At 43.1% G+C, this 24,598-nt stretch overlaps 1 protein-coding gene across 5 annotated transcripts; it reads right to left on the reverse strand.

The window, feature by feature from the left end:
- Nucleotides 1-7,288: 7,288 nt before the first annotated feature.
- Nucleotides 7,289-24,434, reverse strand: LOC309701493 (protein NLRC3-like). 5 transcript variants are annotated; one of them, XM_082525732.1, is made up of 8 exons: nucleotides 24,322-24,434; nucleotides 22,457-22,698; nucleotides 20,564-22,349; nucleotides 15,722-15,895; nucleotides 13,456-13,629; nucleotides 10,907-11,080; nucleotides 8,358-8,531; nucleotides 7,289-7,682 (listed from the first exon to the last, which is right to left on the reverse strand). In XM_082525732.1, exons 1-8 carry the CDS (start codon nucleotides 24,351-24,353, stop codon nucleotides 7,670-7,672), a joined length of 2,769 nt encoding a protein of 922 aa, XP_082381858.1. In that variant the 5' UTR covers nucleotides 24,354-24,434; the 3' UTR covers nucleotides 7,289-7,669. The 5 variants fall into 5 exon arrangements, with proteins under 5 accessions (XP_082381858.1, XP_082381861.1, XP_082381857.1 ...); XM_082525731.1 differs by having other exon boundaries at nucleotides 7,292-7,682; nucleotides 20,564-22,352; XM_082525733.1 differs by having other exon boundaries at nucleotides 7,293-7,682; nucleotides 20,564-22,352; nucleotides 22,457-22,692; nucleotides 24,322-24,417.
- Between the last annotated feature and the right edge of the window lie 164 nt (nucleotides 24,435-24,598).

Here is a 24,598-nt window from a genome sequence, read left to right on the forward strand (position 1 = left end):
TCTCATGTCAAGGATGTGTGGACAGGGGGGCTATTAAAAAGTTCCAGTATACAGAATAGAAAACCATCAAATGAATGAAATAAAATCTGTTGTCACAGTGGTTTTTGAAGGAACAATTACTTCACAGATGGACAGCCTCATTATATTTGAGTTAAATCTGATGATACACACTTCACGTCACCCTAGTTACATGTTTTTATTTGCCATGTGTATGTTATCCAAGGGAGGAAGAAAATGAAAAAGAAAACTTTTGATGTGTCCAGACATTTCTTCACATCAGCTGCCAGCAACCAGTTTCAGCATGTACAACTGTTGCAGTAAGTGTGCTCATGCAGACCAACTATGCTGGTCCACTGTTCTTAATGGTGCTGCATGTTGAGAAAGAAGTGAAACAAATGTTTTGTTTAACAAGTCCACTAGTGTTAGAATAACTTGGCATTTCCAATCTGTTTCTGCTGTAGTTCAATGAAAGGTTTCAGTTACTTAAGTTTGAGAAAAACCAAAAAACCAAATTGCGTTTACAATTGTAGTTTCATCTTGTTATAAGATATTTGAAATAAAAACAAACAAAAAACATGAACAAACAAACCACAAACAAACAAACCACAAACAAACAAACCACAAACAAACAAACCACAAACAAACAAACCACAAACAAACAAACCACAAACAAACAAACCACTACATTTTCAGAAATATTTCTGCAGTCTGATTTACAAGTATAAACTTTCTGACCAAAACGCCACAATTTCATCCCTCAAACAAGTTGTCAACTGTGTCAATGACCAATGAGGACATCACTGCTACACTTGATGATACTCACACCTTGAAAAAGTGCAAAGGTTTCCCAACAGGACTTCGACGGTTGGTCTTCTTGATCAAGCTATAATCTGTTCTCATCAAAACCACCATAAAACCAGTTTGACAGGATGATGCTGATAAATCCCTCTAGACCTTTTTGTGACAGTATTAAAAGCTTGCTGGAAATTCTCTGTACTCATATTTGTGCTCAGTATCTGTAGGAGCCATTTTTGTGTGGGTACCTCATGTATGCCACTAGGGGTCACCTTTTGTGTTACATATGGTGTGTCTATTTAAGGTAGATAGGTCATTAGCAGCAGGTGTGTTGTTGTTGGGAAGGAGCAAACAGATTGTGACCGCTGCGCTGTTATGTTAAATTGTGTTGGAATAAAGAATCTAAAGGACAAGATAAGTATGGTTTCAGTTATTGAACTAAGTTTAATATGTTTATTCATACCAGTGACATTGCATTAACCTGCCAACAAACAGCTTAGTGGCTTTAAATGTAGGCTTAGCCTCGACAGTATCTATAACACCATTACAGTTTTTGCCCGTTGCTTGAACACATTTGGCAAAACGTCGCTCATTGTGCCAAAACTCTAAACACAAGTAAACACGACACAACACTGGGAAATATACCATACACATCTGTGCCAAAATGAAACTCCACTCCCAAAACCTAAACTCTGCTGTCAAAACCTAACATTCCTCTGTCAAAATGTAACTCTGTTGACAAAATGACACATACTTGCATCACATGCAAACACTTACAGATCAGGGGGAACACACTAGTCTTCTTTACATAAAACACTGCAGTCCTTGATTTCCATTGTGTATTCAGAAGGCACATTTACAGGAGACACATTTCCAAACAACCAAAAACGCAAATAGACCTACTCAATATTGTACATCGCAGTACCATGAATTCAGATGAAGCAAAAAAAAAAAAAAACCACAACACAATAATACTGCAATAGAAAAAACACTATACTGTAAACACAAAAAACCATGACAATTGTGCATAAGTGGGCTCATGGATCCCGCCGTCTGTTGGGGTCTGGCCACAGGACCTCATCAACATCGCAAGCAGTGTCCTCTCCCGCTGGGCACCGGGGTAAATATCCTCTTGCATGTCGAAACCCTGTCACTGTTCCTCTCGAATGGGACTCTGTAGAGCTGCTTCATGGTGATGCTGTGTTTACCCAAGATGCGTCTGATGGTGGTGATGCTCACATGGTTTATGTTGCTGAACACTCGCCTGTCTGCAAGTATTTTCCGTCGTAGCTGGTGGAGACGGATGGCATTGTCTGCCCTCACTAGGTCCACAACGGCAAGTTCCTGCTGTTGTGTGAACAGGCGTTGCCGTCCTCCCCCAGAAGGTCTTCGGGTCATTCTGGAGGAATACAACCACATATTGTCATCGGTTTGCTTATTTTTCTTACAGTACTTTACTGTACGTACTGTGTCATCCACTGTACAACACTGTACTTCAATATAAGGAATCAGCCACTTTGGCTGCAAAAGGAGCATTAGCACCCCGTACACTTGATATGGTAATGTGATATACTGTAGAACAGTGCTATGAAACCATCTGAGTAGAGCAGAAGGTATGGAGGTGAAGACAGACCTGTTTTCTAGTCGGAATGTTCGTATTACAGATGCCACTGTGAAGCGGCTTAGATGTGGGTGGACTCTCTGCCCAGCTTCCCTCATAGTCAGGCCGTGGTTGATGACATGGTCCACCAAAGTTGCTCTTATTTCATCAGAAATATGGGTCCGTTCATGGCCTCTTCGGCCTTCTCCTCCTCTTCCTCCTCCTCCTCTACCTCTTCCTCTTCCTCTTGCTCTCCCTCCATCCATGCTTGCAAAGTTCTTGAAATGGCTAAACTGAGGGCTTTTTGTAGTTGGCTCTGTGGCCTCTGTGACCATTATGGTTTTTGCTATACTGGTCCACTTGATAGTCATATTTTATTAGAATTTGATTATGATTTTACTTTATTTTGAGTCATTAGAATCAGAACGGGGGTCAGGAAAGAAGAAAAAAGATAAGCTGGGGAGAAAGTTAACAGAAGAAGAGGGAAAAATAGAGAAGAAGAGAAATAGATGGAGAGGAAGAGAGAAAACATACTGAAAATCTATTTCATCATCTGCTGAAAAACACAAGGAAAAACCAACACAGTGGGGAACCCACAGCAACAACCAATAATATGCAGTAAGTAGGCTAGTAAGTAGTAGTAAATAATAGATATTAAATGTTACTGAGCAGTAAATGGGCCCAGAGGGCCGAGACCTGAGGGCACCCCACCCGCAGCACAGGCCCAACAGAGCCAGGGGGCCGGGCCCCACCGAGCAGCCGCCCAGAGTGAGCCACTAAACACAGAGAACCACTAATGCACTGTGGGTGGGGGCACCAGCTACTGGCAGGAAGTGTGGTGGGGGGAAATAATACGTGACTATTTTTATGTGGAGTGGAATTAAACTGCCATAGAATATGCTTGTGGTGGATTTGACTCAACACAAGCGTATTGTCAAAGTGTTCTTTGGCATGCATCGAGACAGTTTCTCAGATACTGAAGTGACTTGAGCAGAGCCAGTTAAAGCCTACTGTGCTTGAGTGGGCAGCTCAAGTTTCCACGTGGAAGGTTTAGTGAGACAAAGACAGGAAGTTAAAGCTGCTGACTAATAATCTGCAGGTTCCTGATTTGAGTCTCTGTTAAGAGGATGGTGTCTCTGAGATAATTGCTTTTGTGCATCGATAAATAAACAGGGAAATAAATGAATAGAAAAAAGCATCCGAGCGGATGTGCACCGATGGTGTGCCCACTGGTCTTAAAGTGCCTTTGCGCCCCTTACCATTTATGGAGGTCCCATTTGGGCACATTGGCATGGACCTATAGTGTACATGGATATTGCTTTGTATTAGTTCTGGTATATTATACAACACAATAACATGATGCAGTGCTGCTGTGCACCATTTCTGCAAAGAGTGTGGTGCAAGCAAGGAAGATAAGATAACTCTTGCACAGTCATACCTAGTGCAATAATACAACAAAATTGGAAACTGTCCCACGATAACACAATCATTTAGATACAATATTGGACTTTGTTTACATGTAACTGCACAAATAGAATTTAGAAATGTAATTATTGACAAGAGTGAACAACCACTTATAATGTAATCTACAGCTGTGACCAAACAGCTAGATAGAGAATCAGAAGTGTTGTGTTTTCTACAAAGTTTGCTGTTTCAGTGAGAGTCATATGTCATATCATTTCAAACAGTGGCGATCCAGAAATGTTGTACAAACGAGTAAGACTAACTATAGACTTTAGCCAAAGTTGTTAAGTTAGCTAAAGAGTTGGGATTGTGTGTAAGGCATAAATAAACCTAAAATGCAATGTTTTGGACGTTCTTTGGCACATTTCCCTACTGTAGGGGTCTCTGCAAGCATACGGGGCTCTGAGAGGGAACAAGATGACAACGAGGAATTCTACTGGAAACAGTCGATCATGTCTGTCAAAGCTGAATTCAGGGCAAACTAGGCTAAATTAGTGTTTTTAGCTAACAGCTACAGTAAGCATAAAAGTGACTGTTGGGCTATTATTTGTTAACAGGGGCGATTTTAGCCCATTTTGGGGTGCTTTGGTTCATTTTTGGGGTGCTTTGGTTCATTTTTGGGGGTGCTTCAGTACTTACTTACTTTTTTTTTGACAATATTTCCTGTTTGTGTGACACACTACTAAAAATATAAAAGGCAGAACTTGGTTGAGAGGTAACATTTTAACAACAAAAGTATCCATAATATTTTTTAATATTTTGTAATAATTTATTTGTAATAATTTATTCTGTTTCAGGAGTGTTTTTATGCATCTGTATTATATTATACAAACACATTAAAAGTGAATCTCTGTCCAAAATATGCACTCAGTTTACTTCTTACTCACTATGAGCATCATTCATTATTCTCCTCCAGTAATTAAGGTTAGGATATGTATTTTTTTTATTCCAATCCATTCTTCTTTGGCAGCATTTAAATAACCTTGATCAGAATTGATGGTTTTGTTACAGACTTTTCAAAAAAGTGTTTTGCTTTTCTTTCACAAATGTGGGATTAAATTGTTAAAAAGTACAAAACAGTGATGTCATGTTTTGTGACGAGGACCCAGGCACAGAGAGACTTGATGGATTTAAGAATCTTTTGATTTAATAAAGAAATTTGCAGACTTGCACAGAGATGGTAAAATTATGATGACTGATAAAGGAGACGAAGACAACAGATGATTTATATGGATACACCGTAATAACATGGGAATGGTTGGTGATGTTAAAGTCCTGTTTGTGGCACATTAGTATATGTGAGGGGCAAACTCCTCAAGTTGGGTGGTGACCATGGTGGCCATTTAGAAGTCGGCCATCTGATACCAAATGATACCAAACAAGGCAAAGTAAATAATTTTTAAAAGTGAATGTAGAGGAAACATCAAAACTTGTCACGGCTGGGGCAGCAGTCGTGTGGTGGAGTGAATGAGGACCAAGATGCAGACGGCGGTGGAGATGCGAGTGGAGATTTATTTACAGTGAAAATAACAAAGGTGAGGGAAGAAGCGAACATCAACCTAAACTGGGAAGAACTAACAGACAAAGCAGAAAACATGAGGGCAGCAGGGAAACACAGAGATGACACGAAGAAGGCAGAGAGACGTGGAGAAACACCGATGGACACGGAGACTTTTCACCTGTTCCTTTTGTTTGAAGTGGCCGAACTTGGCCACAGTAGGACGTGGTCTCCCGGTCGCAGCCCGCATGGGGCCGATGCGATGCACTCTATCAAAGGCGATGTTCTTCACCGTGTCCTCCAGCAGCTTCAGGTGGGTTTTGATGAAGGTTTTGCACTCTGAGCCTTCTTCATCACAAGATCCTGGAAGCACTGATCAATGTAATCTTGGAGAGCCTCTAAACTCTCCCCGTTGTTCTCCAGGGTGTTGGAGATGATTTAGACAAATATTGTTAGTTAGAAGACTATTGATAAGTGTATTTGGTAATACTGAAGCTTAAAGGAATTTGTTCAATTCTAAACTACCATTCGCTTTAATTTTCCGCCAAAATCTCCGGCGTCTGACGTCAGTTACAACATGAGTCGCTTACCTCTGTCACTCTGAAGTCACATTGAGTTTTCCTCACTGACTGTTTTAGACAGGATTGTGGGAGCAACACAAAAAGCAGCTTCAGCTGGAAACACACAGTTTAGTGTCTTTGCTGCTCGCTTTAAGTCACAATAAACAGGAAACTCATTGTGTCTCATGTCAGAATCCCTCATATACAGGACAGGAAGAGGCGGAGCTTATTTCCTGCAGGGAGCGGTTAGCAGTCTGTGTCTTTCTCATTTCTGACTCCTAAAGAGCTGAAAAACACAGGCTGTTATTGGCTGGCTGACACTGGGATTAATGTCCTTGAAGCCAGCAGTCTTTAATGTCCAGGTTCAGAACGGGCAGGTGAAAAACAGTCCTTTATGTCCTCTGATGTTCAATAAACTGTCCTGATTACTGAGGGAGCAGAGAAAGTGTCTCCATCACTCACCACAGCTGGATGCTCTGAAATCCTGGAATCCAGCTGTGGAGAGGAGCGCCGGCGGCGTGGACGCAGTTTAGTAATCAGGGAACGGGAGACAGGAGGGAAACACAGCTGGGACCAATTACACACACGAGACAGGAAACAGTAACACAGGACTGTCAAAGTAAAACAGGAAATATAACACAGAGTCCAAAGTAAGGAGACGTGGGACACAGTGAAGACACAGAAACAGAAACCAGAACTATAATCACAAAACAAACTCAGAAACATAAAGAGTGAATCAGCTGATTCAGTGTTTGTGACAAAAACATGGATCCTGGTTAATAACTTTTATTTGTTTGTTTCTGTATTATTTTGTGTATCGTTCTTATGAGCTGTTGTTTTGTCAGTGAAATATTATTTCATTGTTTTAAGCTTTTTGTTGACTTTGAAGTGCTTAAGTTGATATTTTTGAACATTTAATTTGTTCGATTATTGTCGAGTCGATAAAACTGTCAAACGCACAGCTGCTTCCAGCACGGCCGGAGGAGAGGTGGCCGAGCAGACGCACAACACACACAGCTCACAGGTTTGCATTTCTAGATATTGCAGATGTTGCAGAAATTGAGAGTAAAGAACTCAGAGATCCAGCGCTGTCTCCTGCCCCTTATTTATACACCACAACACAACGACAGGCGTAACTCACACAAACGGGTAACATGAGGCTCAGATGCTTTGGACGTGTTCACATATACTGGACACAGAATGATGAAGATGGAGCTGCAGGAAGGAGGAAAAGAGGAAAAACACAGAAAAGATTCACAGATGTGGTGAAAAAGGACACGACAGCTTCTGTTTGTTAGTTTGGTTTTTCTTTATTTGGTAAAGATTCAGAAATAAAGAGAAGATCACATGTTTGAATATTATATTAACGTTCTGTAATTACAACAAGTTGTAAAATCTTTCCAGAGTGAGACAGAGACTGTGCAGAGACTGTAGAAGGACAGAGCAGCAGCAGAGCAGTCCAGATACACTGATGATCCTCTGTCAGATCCAGAGGGACACACAGGGCTGATGCTGGACTCTACATTGTGTCTGACAGTGGAGCTGTTCTCAGAGCAGTTCACTCTGCAGCACTGACAGTCATCTGCACTTCATTCCTCTGTCAGTCACTGCTGGATGAAGCTCTCCTCTCCACCTCCCAGTAACATGGCCCAGTCAGAGCGTCTCTACACACAAGCTGCTGCTGCTTCAACCTCTCTGGATCATCAGGACACAGCTGCTCCTCTCTCAGCACACACACCGTCCTGTTTACCATCATAACCTCCACCTGCAGAGAGAAGGAGGAAGAGCAGAGGAGATAAACGAGTGTTTCCAGAGACTCTTCATCAGCTGTCAGTCAGTGATGCAGCACATCCAGTATAAAGAGCAGCAGGGACGTCAGTGCTGGGACTGTACTAGGACTCATTGTTGCTTCACTTTTTCTAATCTTTGGATTTTTATTGAAGTTGCTGAAAATGTTTTTCCCTCCTAGTTTGAGTTTGGACTTTCATTCATTAGAAGAACCTTGGTGTGTCCACTCTGAGCTCTGTAGGAACCCCAACAACAAGCCCAACAATCCAGATGGACGGTTCCAGCTGTTAACTGGAGGAATTCCATCCAAACATCTGCTCTCACTAAATTCTTCCTCACCTACAGACTGTGTTCTTCACTGCTTTAAACTTGGAAATCAATGCAGTCATTGGTCTGCGTGCTGCTTTGTTCAGAGAGCTGATTGGCTGTTGACAGTGTTTGATCAGAGCGTGTCAGCCGTTACTATGGTGACCATAAAGGTGAGAAACAGGAAGTGTTTGTGTCCAATCCTGAAGCCTGTCACCGTTCTCCTCTCACAGCTTCACTGAGAAGCTGCAGCTTTACAGGAAACACTGGATCTTTGTTTCATACTGACTGTGTTTAGTACAATACTGCTGACAGCACCACCCACTCACTCCATCACTCTACTGACCTCAGAGTCTCCAGTCTGTAGCCTGGACTCTGCTGAAGATCAGACAGCTGCTTCACATCTGGATCCTTCAGGTTGTTCCAGCTCAGGTCCAGCTCTCTCAGATGGGAGGGGTTGGACTTCAGTGCTGCTGCCAGATAATCACAGCTGATCTTTGACAAACCACAGTATTTCAATCTGTATAAAGAATGAAAGATGTAAGTTTATTAGACAAAGTGCTTGAAATCATTCAGTGTTTCATCATCTGTTCAGAGCTGAAGAAGGTTCAGAATGTAGAAGTTTAGAAAATGGAAACTCCAAACAGCTGAAGCCAACAGGAAGCAGCTTCAAACAGGAAACTGTGCAGAGTTTCAGACTATATGTCCTGATGCAGCCAGTTGGATTTTGGAGATTTGAATCTCTGTTCTGTGACTAAGTCCTTGAATCATTTCTTCCAGTTGGTCCAACAAGACAGACTAAGTATTGGACATGTGTTGTGGCTCCATCAGGGGAGCTTCTAAATGTGATGTGATGGCCCCTCTGGGTCTGTCAGGTCACAGCACTGAAGAGAGCTCAAACTGGGCACACAGCTGTTCCAGTCTGGACCAAAGACTCTATACTGGGACTGAGGGACTGCTTTGACTGCACCCACTGGGACTTTTTAAAGGCTCATGTTCTCACTTAGATCATCGATTTCTACTGACATTTCTTTCTGGGAAAAATGGGGATTACTTTGGAAACAGAAAGTATTTTCCCCAATAAGCAGCCCTGGATTAGTAAATCACTCCAACATGTTCTCAGGCAGAAGAAGCTGTCTTGTTATGAGGGAGAGAAGAAAAAGATTGAGGCACAGAAACCTGTTGAAAGAGAGATAAAGCAGCTAAAATCAGGTGTAAAAGTAAAGCAGAGGATGAGCTGAATAAAGGACACTCAAGGCTGGCTTGGAAAGGAATGAAGTCCATGGTGGGGATGCAGAACAAGGAGCAAAGATGAATGTGATGCTGAATCAGCAGAAGACTTGGACTCATTTGATTCCAGCTTTGATATCATTGATTTCAATGAAGAGCTTTGTGATTGTAGCAAAGGGCTGGTAGCTCTGAGAGTCCCACTGATGAGGTGTTTGTGTGGAAATCTCTTAGTGGGACCAAAGAGAGAAAAAGCCCTGGTCCTGATGCTGTGGGAGGGAAATGATTGAAGTGTGCTGTGAGGAACTGACTGGGAGATTTTCACACATTTTCCAGTCCTCCTTGGAACAACAGGAAGTTCCCAGCATATGGAAACAAAGGTTAAGTGTCCTATGGCACTCAGTGATGATGGTGCTGTGGCCCCACCACCTCCACCTCTTTGTAAAGGAACTAACTGTAATCTGAAGCTTCAAATGGAACTAAGACTTCCTCCACTAGGTGGCAGTGTCTGATGAGAAAGTGTTAGTGGAGCTGGCCTGGAGTCAGAAACAGGAAGATGCAGGATTTGGGCTGAAATGGGCAAAAGTGGTTAGCACTAGTGCCTTAGAGCAAGAAGGTTGTAGGTTGAAGCTTGTTGGTCAGCTGGGCCTTTCTGTGGAGGTTGGATGTTCTCCCACAGTCCAATGAAATGCTGCTTAGGTTCATTGGTGCTTCTACATTGGCTGTAGGTGTGGATGTGAGGGAGTGCTTCTCTGTCGCTCTCTGTTGGCCCTGTGATGGACTGCTCACCTGTGCAGGTGGACCACGCCTCTTGCCCCATGACAGCTAGGGCACAGGCTGCAGCCCTGTGAGCCTAAGCTGAATAAACAGTTAGCAAAAATGATCCATAGATGGCCTGAAATCCCCCAGTTAGCAGTTTGGTAGATAGCTATGACATGCTAATCCCATCCAGCAGCTGTATTCTACCTGTAAGCTGATCCCTGCTGAGCCAAAGCACTTTTTCATATACAAATTACAACCTTTAATAGAAACCTATTGGTCAGCATCTTATTAGCCTGCTGTTAGCTTCATTCCACAGAAAACTGAGAGAAACTAACAGAGTTGATAAAGAATAAAGAGAAATGTGCTGATTTAAAGCCTTTGAAGTGCTTCAGATGATCTCTGTCCACTTCTGTCCACTCATTCATTCATGTAAGCTTTCTAATGCAGCTTTGATCTTCACAGTCTGCTTGATGAAACTCATTCTAACCCTGAATGTCAGAGTGTTCCTCCTTCTCTTTCCCATCATTCATGCTGGCAGTGGAGGAGATTTGGATGTTGGACTGTGTTTTGGATGATGTGTGTATGTTTGTGTTGGACTGCTGTCTGTAAAGCAAACGCACATTTTGCTTTGGATTTCAGTGTCAGACAGACTTTAAGGTGCAATGAAGAGTTTGAGAGTTTCACAGTGAATTTTCCAGTGGAGGATTTTTCTTCTTCTTTGAAGGTTTGAAATGTGAACATTGTTCTGCTGCAGTCAATGGACTAAACCAGAGAAGAAGAAAACAGACTTTACCATGAAGATCCTCAGTGTGGATCAGTATAATATCAGCCTGATGTCTGCAGTTTAGTGTCAGCACAACTTTCACATCATATTCATCTCAGCACAACTAAAACATGCTGACTGACCTCAGAGTTTCAAGTTTACATCCTGGACTCTCCAGGAAACCACACAGATGCTTCACTCCTGAATCCTGCAGGTTGTTCGAGGTCAGCTCCAGCTGTCTCAGATGGGAGGGGTTGGACTTCAGTGCTGCTGCCAGATAATCACAGCTGATCTCTGACAAACCACAGCTCCTCAATCTGTATAAAGAATGAAAGATGTAAGTTTATTAGACAAAGTGCTTGAAATCATTCAGTGTTTCATCATCTGTTCAGAGCTGAAGAAGGTTCAGAATGTAGAAGTTTAGAAAATGGAAACTCCAAACAGCTGAAGCCAACAGGAAGCAGCTTCAAACAGGAAACTGTGCAGAGTTTCAGACTATATGTCCTGATGCAGCCAGTTGGATTTTGGAGATTTGAATCTCTGTTCTGTGACTAAGTCCTTGAATCATTTCTTCCAGTTGGTCCAACAAGACAGACTAAGTATTGGACATGTGTTGTGGCTCCATCAGGGGAGCTTCTAAATGTGATGTGATGGCCCCTCTGGGTCTGTCAGGTCACAGCACTGAAGAGAGCTCAAACTGGGCACACAGCTGTTCCAGTCTGGACCAAAGACTCTATACTGGGACTGAGGGACTGCTTTGACTGCACCCACTGGGACTTTTTAAAGGCTCATGTTCTCACTTAGATCATCGATTTCTACTGACATTTCTTTCTGGGAAAAATGGGGATTACTTTGGAAACAGGAAGTATTTTCCCCAATAAGCAGCCCTGGATTAGTAAATCACTCCAACATGTTCTCAGGCAGAAGAAGCTGTCTTGTTATGAGGGAGAGAAGAAAAAGATTGAGGCACAGAAACCTGTTGAAAGAGAGATAAAGCAGCTAAAATCAGGTGTAAAAGTAAAGCAGAGGATGAGCTGAATAAAGGACACTCAAGGCTGGCTTGGAAAGGAATGAAGTCCATGGTGGGGATGCAGAACAAGGAGCAAAGATGAATGTGATGCTGAATCAGCAGAAGACTTGGACTCATTTGATTCCAGCTTTGATATCATTGATTTCAATGAAGAGCTTTGTGATTGTAGCAAAGGGCTGGTAGCTCTGAGAGTCCCACTGATGAGGTGTTTGTGTGGAAATCTCTTAGTGGGACCAAAGAGAGAAAAAGCCCTGGTCCTGATGCTGTGGGAGGGAAATGATTGAAGTGTGCTGTGAGGAACTGACTGGGAGATTTTCACACATTTTCCAGTCCTCCTTGGAACAACAGGAAGTTCCCAGCATATGGAAACAAAGGTTAAGTGTCCTATGGCACTCAGTGATGATGGTGCTGTGGCCCCACCACCTCCACCTCTTTGTAAAGGAACTAACTGTAATCTGAAGCTTCAAATGGAACTAAGACTTCCTCCACTAGGTGGCAGTGTCTGATGAGAAAGTGTTAGTGGAGCTGGCCTGGAGTCAGAAACAGGAAGATGCAGGATTTGGGCTGAGATGGGCAAAAGTGGTTAGCACTAGTGCCTTAGAGCAAGAAGGTTGTAGGTTGAAGCTTGTTGGTCAGCTGGGCCTTTCTGTGGAGGTTGGATGTTCTCCCACAGTCCAATGAAATGCTGCTTAGGTTCATTGGTGCTTCTACATTGGCTGTAGGTGTGGATGTGAGGGAGTGCTTCTCTGTCGCTCTCTGTTGGCCCTGTGATGGACTGCTCACCTGTGCAGGTGGACCACGCCTCTTGCCCTATGACAGCTAGGGCACAGGCTGCAGCCCTGTGAGCCTAAGCTGAATAAACAGTTAGCAAAAATGATCCATAGATGGCCTGAAATCCCCCAGTTAGCAGTTTGGTAGATAGCTATGACATGCTAATCCCATCCAGCAGCTGTATTCTACCTGTAAGCTGATCCCTGCTGAGCCAAAGCACTTTTTCATATACAAATTACAACCTTTAATAGAAACCTATTGGTCAGCATCTTATTAGCCTGCTGTTAGCTTCATTCCACAGAAAACTGAGAGAAACTAACAGAGTTGATAAAGAATAAAGAGAAATGTGCTGATTTAAAGCCTTTGAAGTGCTTCAGATGATCTCTGTCCACTTCTGTCCACTCATTCATTCATGTAAGCTTTCTAATGCAGCTTTGATCTTCACAGTCTGCTTGATGAAACTCATTCTAACCCTGAATGTCAGAGTGTTCCTCCTTCTCTTTCCCATCATTCATGCTGGCAGTGGAGGAGATTTGGATGTTGGACTGTGTTTTGGATGATGTGTGTATGTTTGTGTTGGACTGCTGTCTGTAAAGCAAACGCACATTTTGCTTTGGATTTCAGTGTCACACAGACTTTAAGGTGCAATGAAGAGTTTGAGAGTTTCACAGTGAATTTTCCAGTGGAGGATTTTTCTTCTTCTTTGAAGGTTTGAAATGTGAACATTGTTCTGCTGCAGTCAATGGAATAAACCAGAGAAGAAGAAAACAGACTTTACCATGAAGATCCTCAGTGTGGATCAGTATAATATCAGCCTGATGTCTGCAGTTTAGTGTCAGCAAAACTTTCACATCATATTCATCTCAGCACAACTAAAACATGCTGACTGACCTCAGAGTTTCAAGTTTACATCCTGGACTCTCCAGGAAACCACACAGATGCTTCACTCCTGAATCCTGCAGGTAGTTGTAGTACAGGTCCAGCTCTCTCAGATGGGAGGGGTTGGACTTCAGTGCTGCTGCCAGATAATCACAGCTGATCTCTGACAAACCACAGCTCTCCAATCTGTATAGAGAATGAAAGATGTAAGTTTATTAGACAAAGTGCTTGAAATCATTCAGTGTTTCATCATCTGTTCAGAGCTGAAGAAGCTTCAGAATGTAGAAGTTTAGAAAATGGAAACTCCAAACAGCTGAAGCCAACAGGAAGCAGCTTCAAACAAACACAACAAGAGAAAAAACTCTGAATGTTTCACATTAAAGTCGTACATTTCTCATAAAAACAGGACAAAGACTTGAAAAAGTCGTGTTTTTCCTTCCAGGAACCACATGGCTTCACTTTTAAAGGTGAAGTGTGACAGAAATGGACATATTTGAAGTCCAACACCTTTTTCCAGTCACATTATTAAAGCAGACAAACTACAAGCTCATTTTCATTCCAACAAGTCATCTTCTGACCTGGACTAACAACACTGGTCTCTATGTGCAGCTGGCTGTGAGACCAGTGCTCAGGGAGCGTCTACAAAGTGCAACACTGAAAGAACATCACACACTCATTTGCTTCCAGCACTTTCACACAAACATCTACTGTCATCATTCATGTTCCTGCTCCTCTGGATTCACACGGAGCCTCTGCTCATGCCGTTGCCATGGTGAATCATAGTATGTGGCTCCATAACTCAGACTGAGCATGCTCAGAGCTGATTGGCCTGACTCTGATCAGCTGATCTAGAAGAGGAAACTCTGCTATATGTACATTATTACATCTACACCTGAATCACAACACTCACACAAATATATCAACTGTGTTTAATATTTTGGCACGTAGATCATTTATGTGCTTCAGCTCTTCTTACATTTTACCACCAACATGTTTCAAAAGGAGCAGCTTTTACTTTGAAGGCCAGCTGTCTCTGTTTCCTGTTTTCATTGTTGGATAATGAAATAAGTCGATGCTTCAGTGCTTTGAATTGTGTTACACAAAGCAAAGTTTTCACGTTGTTCAGGCAGAATCGAGCGTTGAAGAATGAATTCACACGTCAATAAACATTTTCATCAGCACAAGCAGGACAATGAAAGCAGGAAATACCCCAAACTGCTATTTCTCATTCTACAACTTCAACAACTGCACATCAATTATACTTCATACACAGACCCACAGTCTCTGATTGCTCTGAAATCTCACTGACAGCCAATAGAAATAAAGAAAAGTCCAGACTGACAGTCTCTGTGGGGTTAGGCAGTGAACTGCTCACGCTGCGTTCAAGTGCATCACAAACTATTGGAATTGGATCCAACTTTGTGAAGCAGATTTCTTCTCAGCTGCTGCTTTGAACATTTCCTCATGAACTGTATTAAACTCTGTAAATGAACTGAGAACTATTTCTACATTTGAAACTATGGATTCATTTTCCCGTTCACTTCTGTACGTTAGTGTATGAATGAATGTTAGACTGGGCTCCATGGAAACACTTGGACTGGTCTCAGCTGCCTTCTTTCTGTAGTCCTTCCTCTTCTCCAGCTTCTGTTTGAAATCCTCTCACAGAGCCTGAAACCTGCTTTGCTGTCATGTGTGGGCCTGTGTTCCTCTGCTTTAACACAAACCTCACCACAGCAGCTGTGTGGGTCGTCTCTGTAGCAGCCCGATCAGCTTCTGATACATGAACATCATCACAGCTCCTAACTTCACCTTTATTAGCTTTGACATTCATGTCTTTCTTTTCTCTGTCTGTTTCCACACAAGCTCAAAGTCTCTGCAGCCTGTTTTTATCTGCTATCATCAGATCTCCAACAGCCTCATTCACATCCATCACACACTCTACAGCCTCACCAGTACTGACTTCATCTTCACTGACTGATGGAGCACAACATGAACCTGTGGAGGCTGAAAAGCTGTCCTGACAAACATCTCCCCGTCACCACTCCACTTCTGTCAGCCTTTAAATGAACGCTGCTCAAGTCTGTCACTTCTATTTGGAGCCAAGAGGAAAACTGTTGTTCAGTCATTTGGAAAGACACCACATTTCTGAAAGCACTCAAACTTCTTCACATTTGTCTTCAGACACATCCTGAACATTTAGGAACTAAAGAAAGTTTCAAACATCAATCAAAGATCTGAAATATAGAAAAACAACAACAGCTGCAGTCAGTGAACTCACCTCAGAGTCTCCAGTCGACAGTTTGGATTCTCCAGTCCAGCACACAGAAGCTTCACTGCTGAATCCTGCAGCTTGTTCTCACTCATGTCCAGTTCTGTCAGATGGGAGGGGATGGACTTCAGAGCCGAGGCCACAACTTCACAATGAGTCCCTGAGAGTCCACAGTCAGCCAGTCTGTGATCATAGAAAATACAAAATGTGTTATTATAAAAGCAGAAAGTCTGCATTATAAACACAGACTGAATGTATATGAAGACAAAACAGAGTGAGGTCATAATCTGATGAACATCTGCTCTTCACATCTGTGCTTCAGCTCCTCTTACTGTGTTTGACATGACACAACGATTCAGTCTCTCTCAGACCTGCAGACTTTTAATGAGAATCTTTGTTTGGCTTTAATCTGCAGATGAAGGAGGAAGATGGTGTCACATTTAGGCTTCCATAATGTCCACAGTCTGTCACTGAGATCTGATCCAGAGTCAGAGTGAAGACACACATGTGGACTGTTTCCTGTCTTGAATCTAGAACATTTTGAATGAGCTCAGCTCAGTGAAGAGTTCCAGCTGGAAGGACGATCTCTGTTTGCTACCTGCTGCTGTCAGGTACGACTGTTCACGTCCACACGCAGGAAAAATCTGCTGACTGTCACCAAACGGAGCAGAAATGTCATCACTGGACAATAATGATGAATGAACTCAGAGCTGCTGATATCACATCTGATTTCAGGGAAACAAAACTAAAAAGGGACAAATAGAAACAACCATCATGACTCTGTTTGACCTTCAGATCAGAAACTATGGTTCAGAACAGCAGCAGGATTTCAGGCACTGTCACATCCTCAACATCCATATTCCAAATGCTCTTCCTGACAGGACACTCTTTGTTCCCACTCAGGGAGTTTCCATGTGTACAAATCATTTCTGAATCTCAGTAGACTGGGAGGTTTTTCCATCTCATGAATCTCTTTCCTAACATCAAACTAGATAAATCAAACAAAGGAACTGGAGTCTGTCTAATTTCTGACCCCAGTAAAGTTTGTACTGGGATACCCCGACATACTCTCTCTCCATCTGCTCCCACAGCCTCATATTCACAGCTGGCCCTTCTCTCAGCATCCACACTCAGGGTGGGGGCGGGGTCAACACCAGTCAAAACCATTGCTTTGGCCTTATGGCCATTTTATTAGTGTTCGTTTCTGAGTAACAAGCAGGACTACGCACAGGTGTTTGGACATGTGTGGACCCGACCTACACTTAAACTTCTTAAATCCTCTGTTTCTGTGTCACCAGCTACACTTTTAATATTAATGTATTCACTCCGACATTTTTGGGGAGCGGTCAGAGCTCGTACACTGCAGACAAACATGTCTCCCAGCACACAGCTGACTGTCAACTCTCTGAGATTGGATATGATTCATTTAGATTATATCTGTAAGGTGAAGTTTATCTCGGTGTTTATTTGTTCCTGAGGAAGTCAGCTCGGCTCAGATTAAACTTTAATAACTGAACAATTTTAATGAACCTTAACGCCTCCCTGGAGCATATATGGAACTGAATCAGTCACTTTTCTTTATTTCCTCATGTTCATATGTGACATACATGTTTTAACCATTAATCTGGAATTAAACTGACATTTAATATATTTTAAGGAGGAAAGAGAAATTTCACCAGAGGATGTTGATGCTGTTCATGGAGACTGAAGACAGAATGATTTATCTGTCCTAATATTTCTGCTGCTCTTTCCTTTGGTGCAAAAATATTTTAACTGTTGGTTTTAATTCAAAATCAATGGTTAAAATGTTAAAATACCAACAAACTTGTGGCGTTAGTGTTGATATTCTGTGAGTTATTTAAAGAGATCACACAGGTACAGGACATATTTTATGTTTAAGTTTATGCATGTTTGTGGTGTGATGTGCATGTAGTGGGCTGTTATGTTGTAAACTGTGTGGATGTGTTTGGGAACAGAAAGATTATTTTACTGCATAAAACGGCGCTGATCAGCTGTTTCTGCCGCTGATACACTCGGCCGGTGAACCACCTGACTCACACAGGCTCTCCTCCTCCACAGTCCTCGTTTATGAAGAGCTTTACAAACACAACATCACGGCTAACAGCTGGATTCTCCCGTTTCAGTGCCAAACAGCCACTTCCTGCTACAGACAGTAAAGTGGACAGTTCGGCGCTAAACATGTGTTTAAAACTTTAAGCTCTTATTTGTTAAAGCCAGCTTCACAGACAGATCTGTGTCAGTGTTTTAGAGCAGGGCTCAGTGGTGTAAACCAGCCTTTATATGCGTTTCATCTCCATTTTTACATTAAACTGAACCAAAACACTGAAAACTTCACCTGATATGTCTGTGTAGGTTCTCATCATACAGTCATGGTAATCTAAGGAGCCTGGAAAGAAAAGTGACTTCTTTAAGTTTCTTGAAGACGTTTCATCTCTCGAAACCTCTGCTGATAATCACCCACACCCTTTTTCACAGCTTGGCTCATGTGATGAGCCACATGATCAATAGTTGGTCAGCGACCCTCTTAAGGGACACTCCCACTAGGATTAAAATCTGGGACTCTCCACTTTCTGGTTTTAGAAGTGAAGAAGCTGAATGTTCAGATTAAACATCTTCAAGACACTTAAAGCAGTGCACTCGCTTTTCTTTCTAAGCGGCCTTTCTTAGATCACCTGATGTAACCTGAGTAAATTATGTCGGGTTTGAAAACTCTGCAGCATGACCCGGGTGTTGCTGGTGGCATCATGAGCTTAGACCCCTCAGTCAGCTCGGTCTAAAGTCATCGTCAGCACTAACAGGCACAAATAGGCTCTAACGTGACAAACTGACCCGACATTTAAAGAGTGCCCACTACAGTCTCAGCTAAAACATATTAAAATGTGCAACGCCAAGGACTGTACACTGGACTCCATTTCAGTGCAAAATAATAAAACAAAGTAAATCCATCCAATCTCCTCTGCCTGTCCTTATCATCAATAAAAACAATTAATAAAACAGAAAATCATAGAAACAGTCATCTTTGTTATTGCATCATCACACATCAGTTCCCAGTAACTAGTCAGAATGAGACGTTGTTTTCATCTTTCTCACACTCATCTCACTCCCCGGTCACAACAGGTGGTGACTTTAACAGGTGTTACAACCTGGCTCAAAGCTGCAAAAGAGGGCGGAGACTGAAAACAGAGACTGGTTTCATTTTGAAGTTCTTAATAACCTCGGCTAAAGATGACACCAGACAGCGTGACAGGGTCTGACAACGAGTGGTGGCGTCGTCCTAGCCGACCTCGGCAGTTATTCACACGCCATGACCAAAAACTCCTGCAGTGTGACAGCAGATAGAGGAGGAGTCACAGAGGAGCGTAACAGCTGTGACAGATGCAACAGGAGGACGAGCTCCAACAGTAAACACACTGAAGACAGGAAAGCAGTCACGAGTGATGTTGGTCCTGTTTTTATCTCCACTAAAACCTCTCTAACGTCACATGTAACAGAACACAGACACATCTGATTATCAGGGACCACGACCCACATCTTTGCCTCACTATGTTTATAAGAAGAGACTGAAAATAATGATTCTCCCAACACATCACCAACACTTTTATGGCAAACAGATAATAGTGAGTGAAAAGAGGTGAACTGTTTCATATGCAGTTATCAGGGTAAATACATTTAAACCAAAGACACTGGAAGACTAAATGAAAGGAACTGAAGGTGACAATTCAAGAAGCTCAACAGAAGTCAAATGTAACATGATCAAGATTCCCTGTTAAAAACAGATATGTATAGTATAATAGTAGACTACACTAATAATAGTGTATAGTATAGTAGTATACTATATGAAGTCTACACCGCCACGTCCTTAAAATTCAGCGAAATTAAGGACGCATTTGAGGGCCGCATTTCGAGCAGCGACCTTCGTCCCGTCGCTGTGATGTAATCGGCCTTAAAATGCGTCCTTTAAGGCTGCAGACCCTGAATTGGGATACAGCCAGAGTCTGGTCTCTGTTTTCACAGAGGATGTGGTTCTGTTGGCTTCATCAGGTGATGGCCTCCAGCTCACAGTGGAGCTGTTCTCAGCAGAGTGTGAAGCCGTGTGAATGAGGATCAGCATCATGGTCCTCAGCTGGGAAAGGGTGGAGTGCCCGCTCTGGGTCAGAGACAAGTTCCTGCCCCAGGTGGAGGAGTCTGAGTATCTCAGGGTCGTGTAAAGAAGGGGGAGGGGAGCAGGAATCAACAGACAGACTGTTGCTGCGGTAACAGTGAGGTAGACGCTGTACCGGTCTGTCGTGGTGAAGAGAGAGAGAGCTGAGCCTGACAGCGAAGCTCTAAATTTACCGGTCGATCTACGTCCCTGCCCTCACCTATGGTCACGAGCTGTGGGCAGTGACTGGAAGAACCAGATCGTGGTTACAAGTGGGGCAAATACATTTTCTCTGAAGGGTAGCTGGTGTCTCCCTTGGAGACGGGGTGAGGAGAATCCCCTTCACAAAAACTAATCAAGTGAACAAGACTCTCCAGGAGGTAAACATTTAAATATCCAAGTCCACCATAAAGAGAAAACTGCATGAAGGGAAACACAGATGGTGCATTACAATTCACTGCATGTGTTTTACATGAAGAATGGAGGATATACCGTCCACTTTCACTCTGTCTTTAGCAGCAAGTGGCTCTTTGTTGTTTGGCTAGCTGCACTGAAACAGGAGAATCCAGCTGTTAGCCGTAATGTTGGTGTTTGTAAAGCACTTTATAACCAACGACTGTGTTTTTAATTTAAACATTAAACTATTAACCGACACTGATCAATGATGTAATGATCACATCTGGACTCACCGAGCCTTTCTGCAGTTCCTCACAGCTGGAATCAGTCTCAGTCGTCCCTCCTTTGAAGCTTTGTACTTCTGCAGGTCAAACTCATCCAGAACCTCCTCTGACATCTGCAGCATGAAGGCCAGAGCTGAGCAGTGGATCATAGAGAGGTCCTTTGACCTTTTCTTTGACTTCAGGAACTCTTGGATCTCCTGATGTACTGAGAGGTCGTTCATCTCCATCAGACAGTGGAAGATGTTGATGCTTCTGTCAGGAGAGGATTTAAACTTCTTGTTATTCTTCAGGTTCTTGATGACTCTCTGGATGGTTTCTGGACTGTTCTCTGTCTGACCCAGCAGACCTCCTAAGAGTCTCTGGTTGGACTCCAGACAGAGGCCATGAAGGAAGCGGACAAACAGGTCCAGGTGGCCATTTTTACTCTGGAGGGAGTTCTCCATGGCTCGTTTAAGGAAATCATCCAGAGATGACTCGTTGTATTTTTTTCCCAAGAAGTTCTTCAGCACCTCTGACTTCCTGTTGGTGAAACAGTGGAACATGTAGACTGCAGCCAGAAACTCCTGGATGCTCAGATGAACAAAGCAGTAGACTGGTTTCTGGAAGATCACACACTCTCTTTTGAAGATCTCTGTACAAACTCCTGAGTACACCGAGGCCTCTGTCACATCCAGACCACACTGCTCCAGGTCTTCTTGGTAGAACATGAGGTTTCCTTTCTCCAGATGTTCAAACGCCAGCCTCCCCAGCTTCAGAAGAACTTCCCTGTCAGCCTCCGTCAGCTCCTGTGGACTCGTCTCATGTCCCTCGTGGTACTTGTTCTTCTTCCTCTTTGTCTGAACCAGCAGGAAGTGTGAGTACATGTCAGTCAGGGTCTTGGGCAGCTCTCCTCTCTGCTCTGTAGTCAACATGTGCTCCAGAACTGTAGCAGTGATCCAGCAGAAGACTGGGATTCTACACATGATGTGGAGGCTCCTGGATGTCTTCATGTGGGAGATGATTCTGCTGGACAGCTCTTCATCACTGAATCTCCTCCTGAAGTACTCCTCCTTCTGGGCGTCAGTGAAGCCTCGTACTTCTGTTAGCCTGTCAACACATGTAGGAGGGATCTGATTGGCCGCTGCAGGTCGGGAAGTTATCCAGACGAGAGCCGAGGGAAGCAGATTCCCCTGGATGAGGTTTGTCAGCAGCTGGCTGACTGATGACTTCTGTGTGACATCAGACAGCAGCTTCCTGTTGGTGAAATCCAATGAAAGTCTGCTTTCATCCAGGCCGTCAAAGATGAACAAAAGCTGAGAGACAGCCAGCTTCTCTGCTGTGACCTTCTGTAATGTTGGATGGAAAACATGGAGCAGCTCCAGAAGACTGTACTGCTCATCTCTGATCAGGTTCAGCTCCCTGAATGAAAGCAGAACCACCACACTGACATGTTGGTTCTCCAAGCCCTCTGCCCAGTCCAGAGTGAACTTCTGCACTGAGAAGGTTTTTCCAACACCAGCCACGCCGTTGGTCAGAACCACTCTGATGGGTCTCTGTTGGTCAGGTAAGGCTTTAAAGATGTCCTGGCACCTGATTGGAGTGTCATGGAGGGCGTCCATCTTGGAAGCTGTCTCCAGCTGCCTCATCTCATGTTGGCTATGAACCTCTTCACTCTGTCCCTCTGTGATGTAGAGCTCAGTGTAGATCCTGTTGAGGAGGGTTCTACTTCCTGTTTCATCACTTCCTTCAGTCACACGTTCACATCTCCTCCTCAGACTGATCTTATGTTCATCTAAAACCTCCTGCAGACCAACATCTGCTGAAAGAAAGAAAAACAGAAAGAAAACTCTTCAATGTCTGAACAGCAACAAGAAGTCCAGTTTTCAGAAATGAGTCCATCAGCAGACAGATGTTCAGTCTTACTTTGTACACAGCTGCTCTGACTGGCTGTCTGCAGTCCAGCTCTGCTTCTGGATCTTTCTCCACACTGGGGACAGGACCAGTCTCCTGATGAAGCAGACTGGTCCCAGTATGAGGAGATGCACTGTCTGCAGAACCAGTGTCCACAGCTGGTAGAGACTGGATCCTTCAGGACGTCCTGACACAAAGCACAGCAGGACAGCTGCTCCTCCTCACAGACACCACTCCTCTTCCTCTTCCTCCCTCTGTGAACACATTTCTTTATCACTAAAATCATTGACTGTCAGTGACAAACATCCAGATTTGATGACACTGTGCAGAAGCTCTGATGGTCACAGAGAAAAGTCAAAGTGGAGAAACTTGTGTTTGAGTTCAGAATCCAAGTTTCCTTTGCTGTTCCTGCCTGTCTTATTAAACACAGAGTGATCAGCCTACAAACTCCACAGTAAAAGCCTTCATCACAGAGCTGATTATGTCCTTCACTGGATGTACTGGAAGTTTGGGATCCATCACTCTGAACTGACCTTTGACCTCCTCTAAAAACTGTGGTGGAGCAGCGGTGTCACATTCAGAGCTTTCAGCTTTATTTTGAAAGAGTTCAGTCATCAGGAAGTGAACTTCTGGGTTCTGATTTTCTTTCTATTGTTTTACAGAAGTGAAGAAGAAGAACTAAAAGCTTTGAAATGATCTGAGTGATATTTTTGAACATTGCCACCAAATTGAGTTCAGCCTCCAGCAGTAACTTTGTTTCATGATGCCTCCCTGATGATGTGATGTTTGATTACAAACCTGTTTATGTGTTAGACATTAATCACATGAACACAGGCAGAAAAAAGAAGCCAATGAAACAAATGACAGAAACGTGTTCATTCACTGCCATGATCCATATTTTATATGTACAGATGTTTGTAAAGAACACGTGTGCAGCGCTTTGTTCTGAGTATCTGCTGTCAGCACACAGTGCAGCAATAACTACAACCACACGTTTCTGTAGATCCTGAACATCAGCCTGGAGGAATCTGACCTCAGGTCTGCACACAGAGGAGCTTCACCTCTGGGATGATGCTGGCTTCAGCTCCTTCTACAATCAGGCAGAAGCTTCTGCACCATCAGGACACAAACAGAGAGGAGCTTCTATCCTCAGACCATCCAAGTCCTAAATCAGAACATGCTCCCCTCATAGCATCACCATCAGGGTTTAAACAGGACCTTACATCATGTTCTTGTCTCACTGTCATATTTCAGCTCATACCTGATTCATTATGACGTCACACGCTGCTACACTGATCCTGCTGCTTCATTACTGCTGATATTACTCTGCTCACTCTGTTCAGTTACTCTGTTTACATCACTTTGCTCATTTGCTTTGTTCTGCTTGCACTGCTCTGTCAGTACATGCTGTGCTAATGTGGCACAAAGCACTTTAACATTACATCTGCACAATGTTTCATTATTTCATTTAATGATTGTTTCAATATGTTTTGTCCAGTCACAGGAGCAGCTCAGCACATTTCACTGTGTTGTACGTGTATGACGATGCCTGTGACAAATAAACAGCCTCGGACTCTTCAATCTTCTGCATTTCTTTGGAAATCAGCTCAGTGGCCTGTTGAGACCATCTTTCTATTTCTGATGACTCAGTTCAGATTATTATCCTGATACTTTCTTTTAAAATGTGATGAAATCATTTATCTGATGTTCTGACACAAATACACCAAAACGATCCCAAACAGCACAAACCACCACGTTACACACAGTGTAATAAAAATACAGGCAACTACAAATAAAAACACTTTAAAATATAAACTAAAATTACAAAGTGGTCACAGAATTTCAAACACCCGTAAATGAGTCAGCAGCTCTCTTACATGGTCAGCTGAGCTCCATGACTGAAGAACATTGTTGCTGCAGGTTCATGACTGAAATATGGAGGTCTCTCTTTGGACCAGTCACTCCTCACAGACACACAGCTGGATGCTGGAGACTGTGACCTCTGACCTCTGCAAACACAAACACATCACATGAATTACTGATTAATCTCTGTTTAAAATCTTTTAAGCAGCTGCAAACACACAAACTGGATGATGTGATGGTTTCTGTCAGTAATAGTTGTCTCAGATTAGAGTACAGACGGCTGCAGAGACG

Source organism: Aulonocara stuartgranti (assembly GCF_965226115.1).
Source record: "Aulonocara stuartgranti genome assembly, chromosome: 23".
Classification (NCBI taxonomy): domain Eukaryota; kingdom Metazoa; phylum Chordata; class Actinopteri; order Cichliformes; family Cichlidae; genus Aulonocara; species Aulonocara stuartgranti.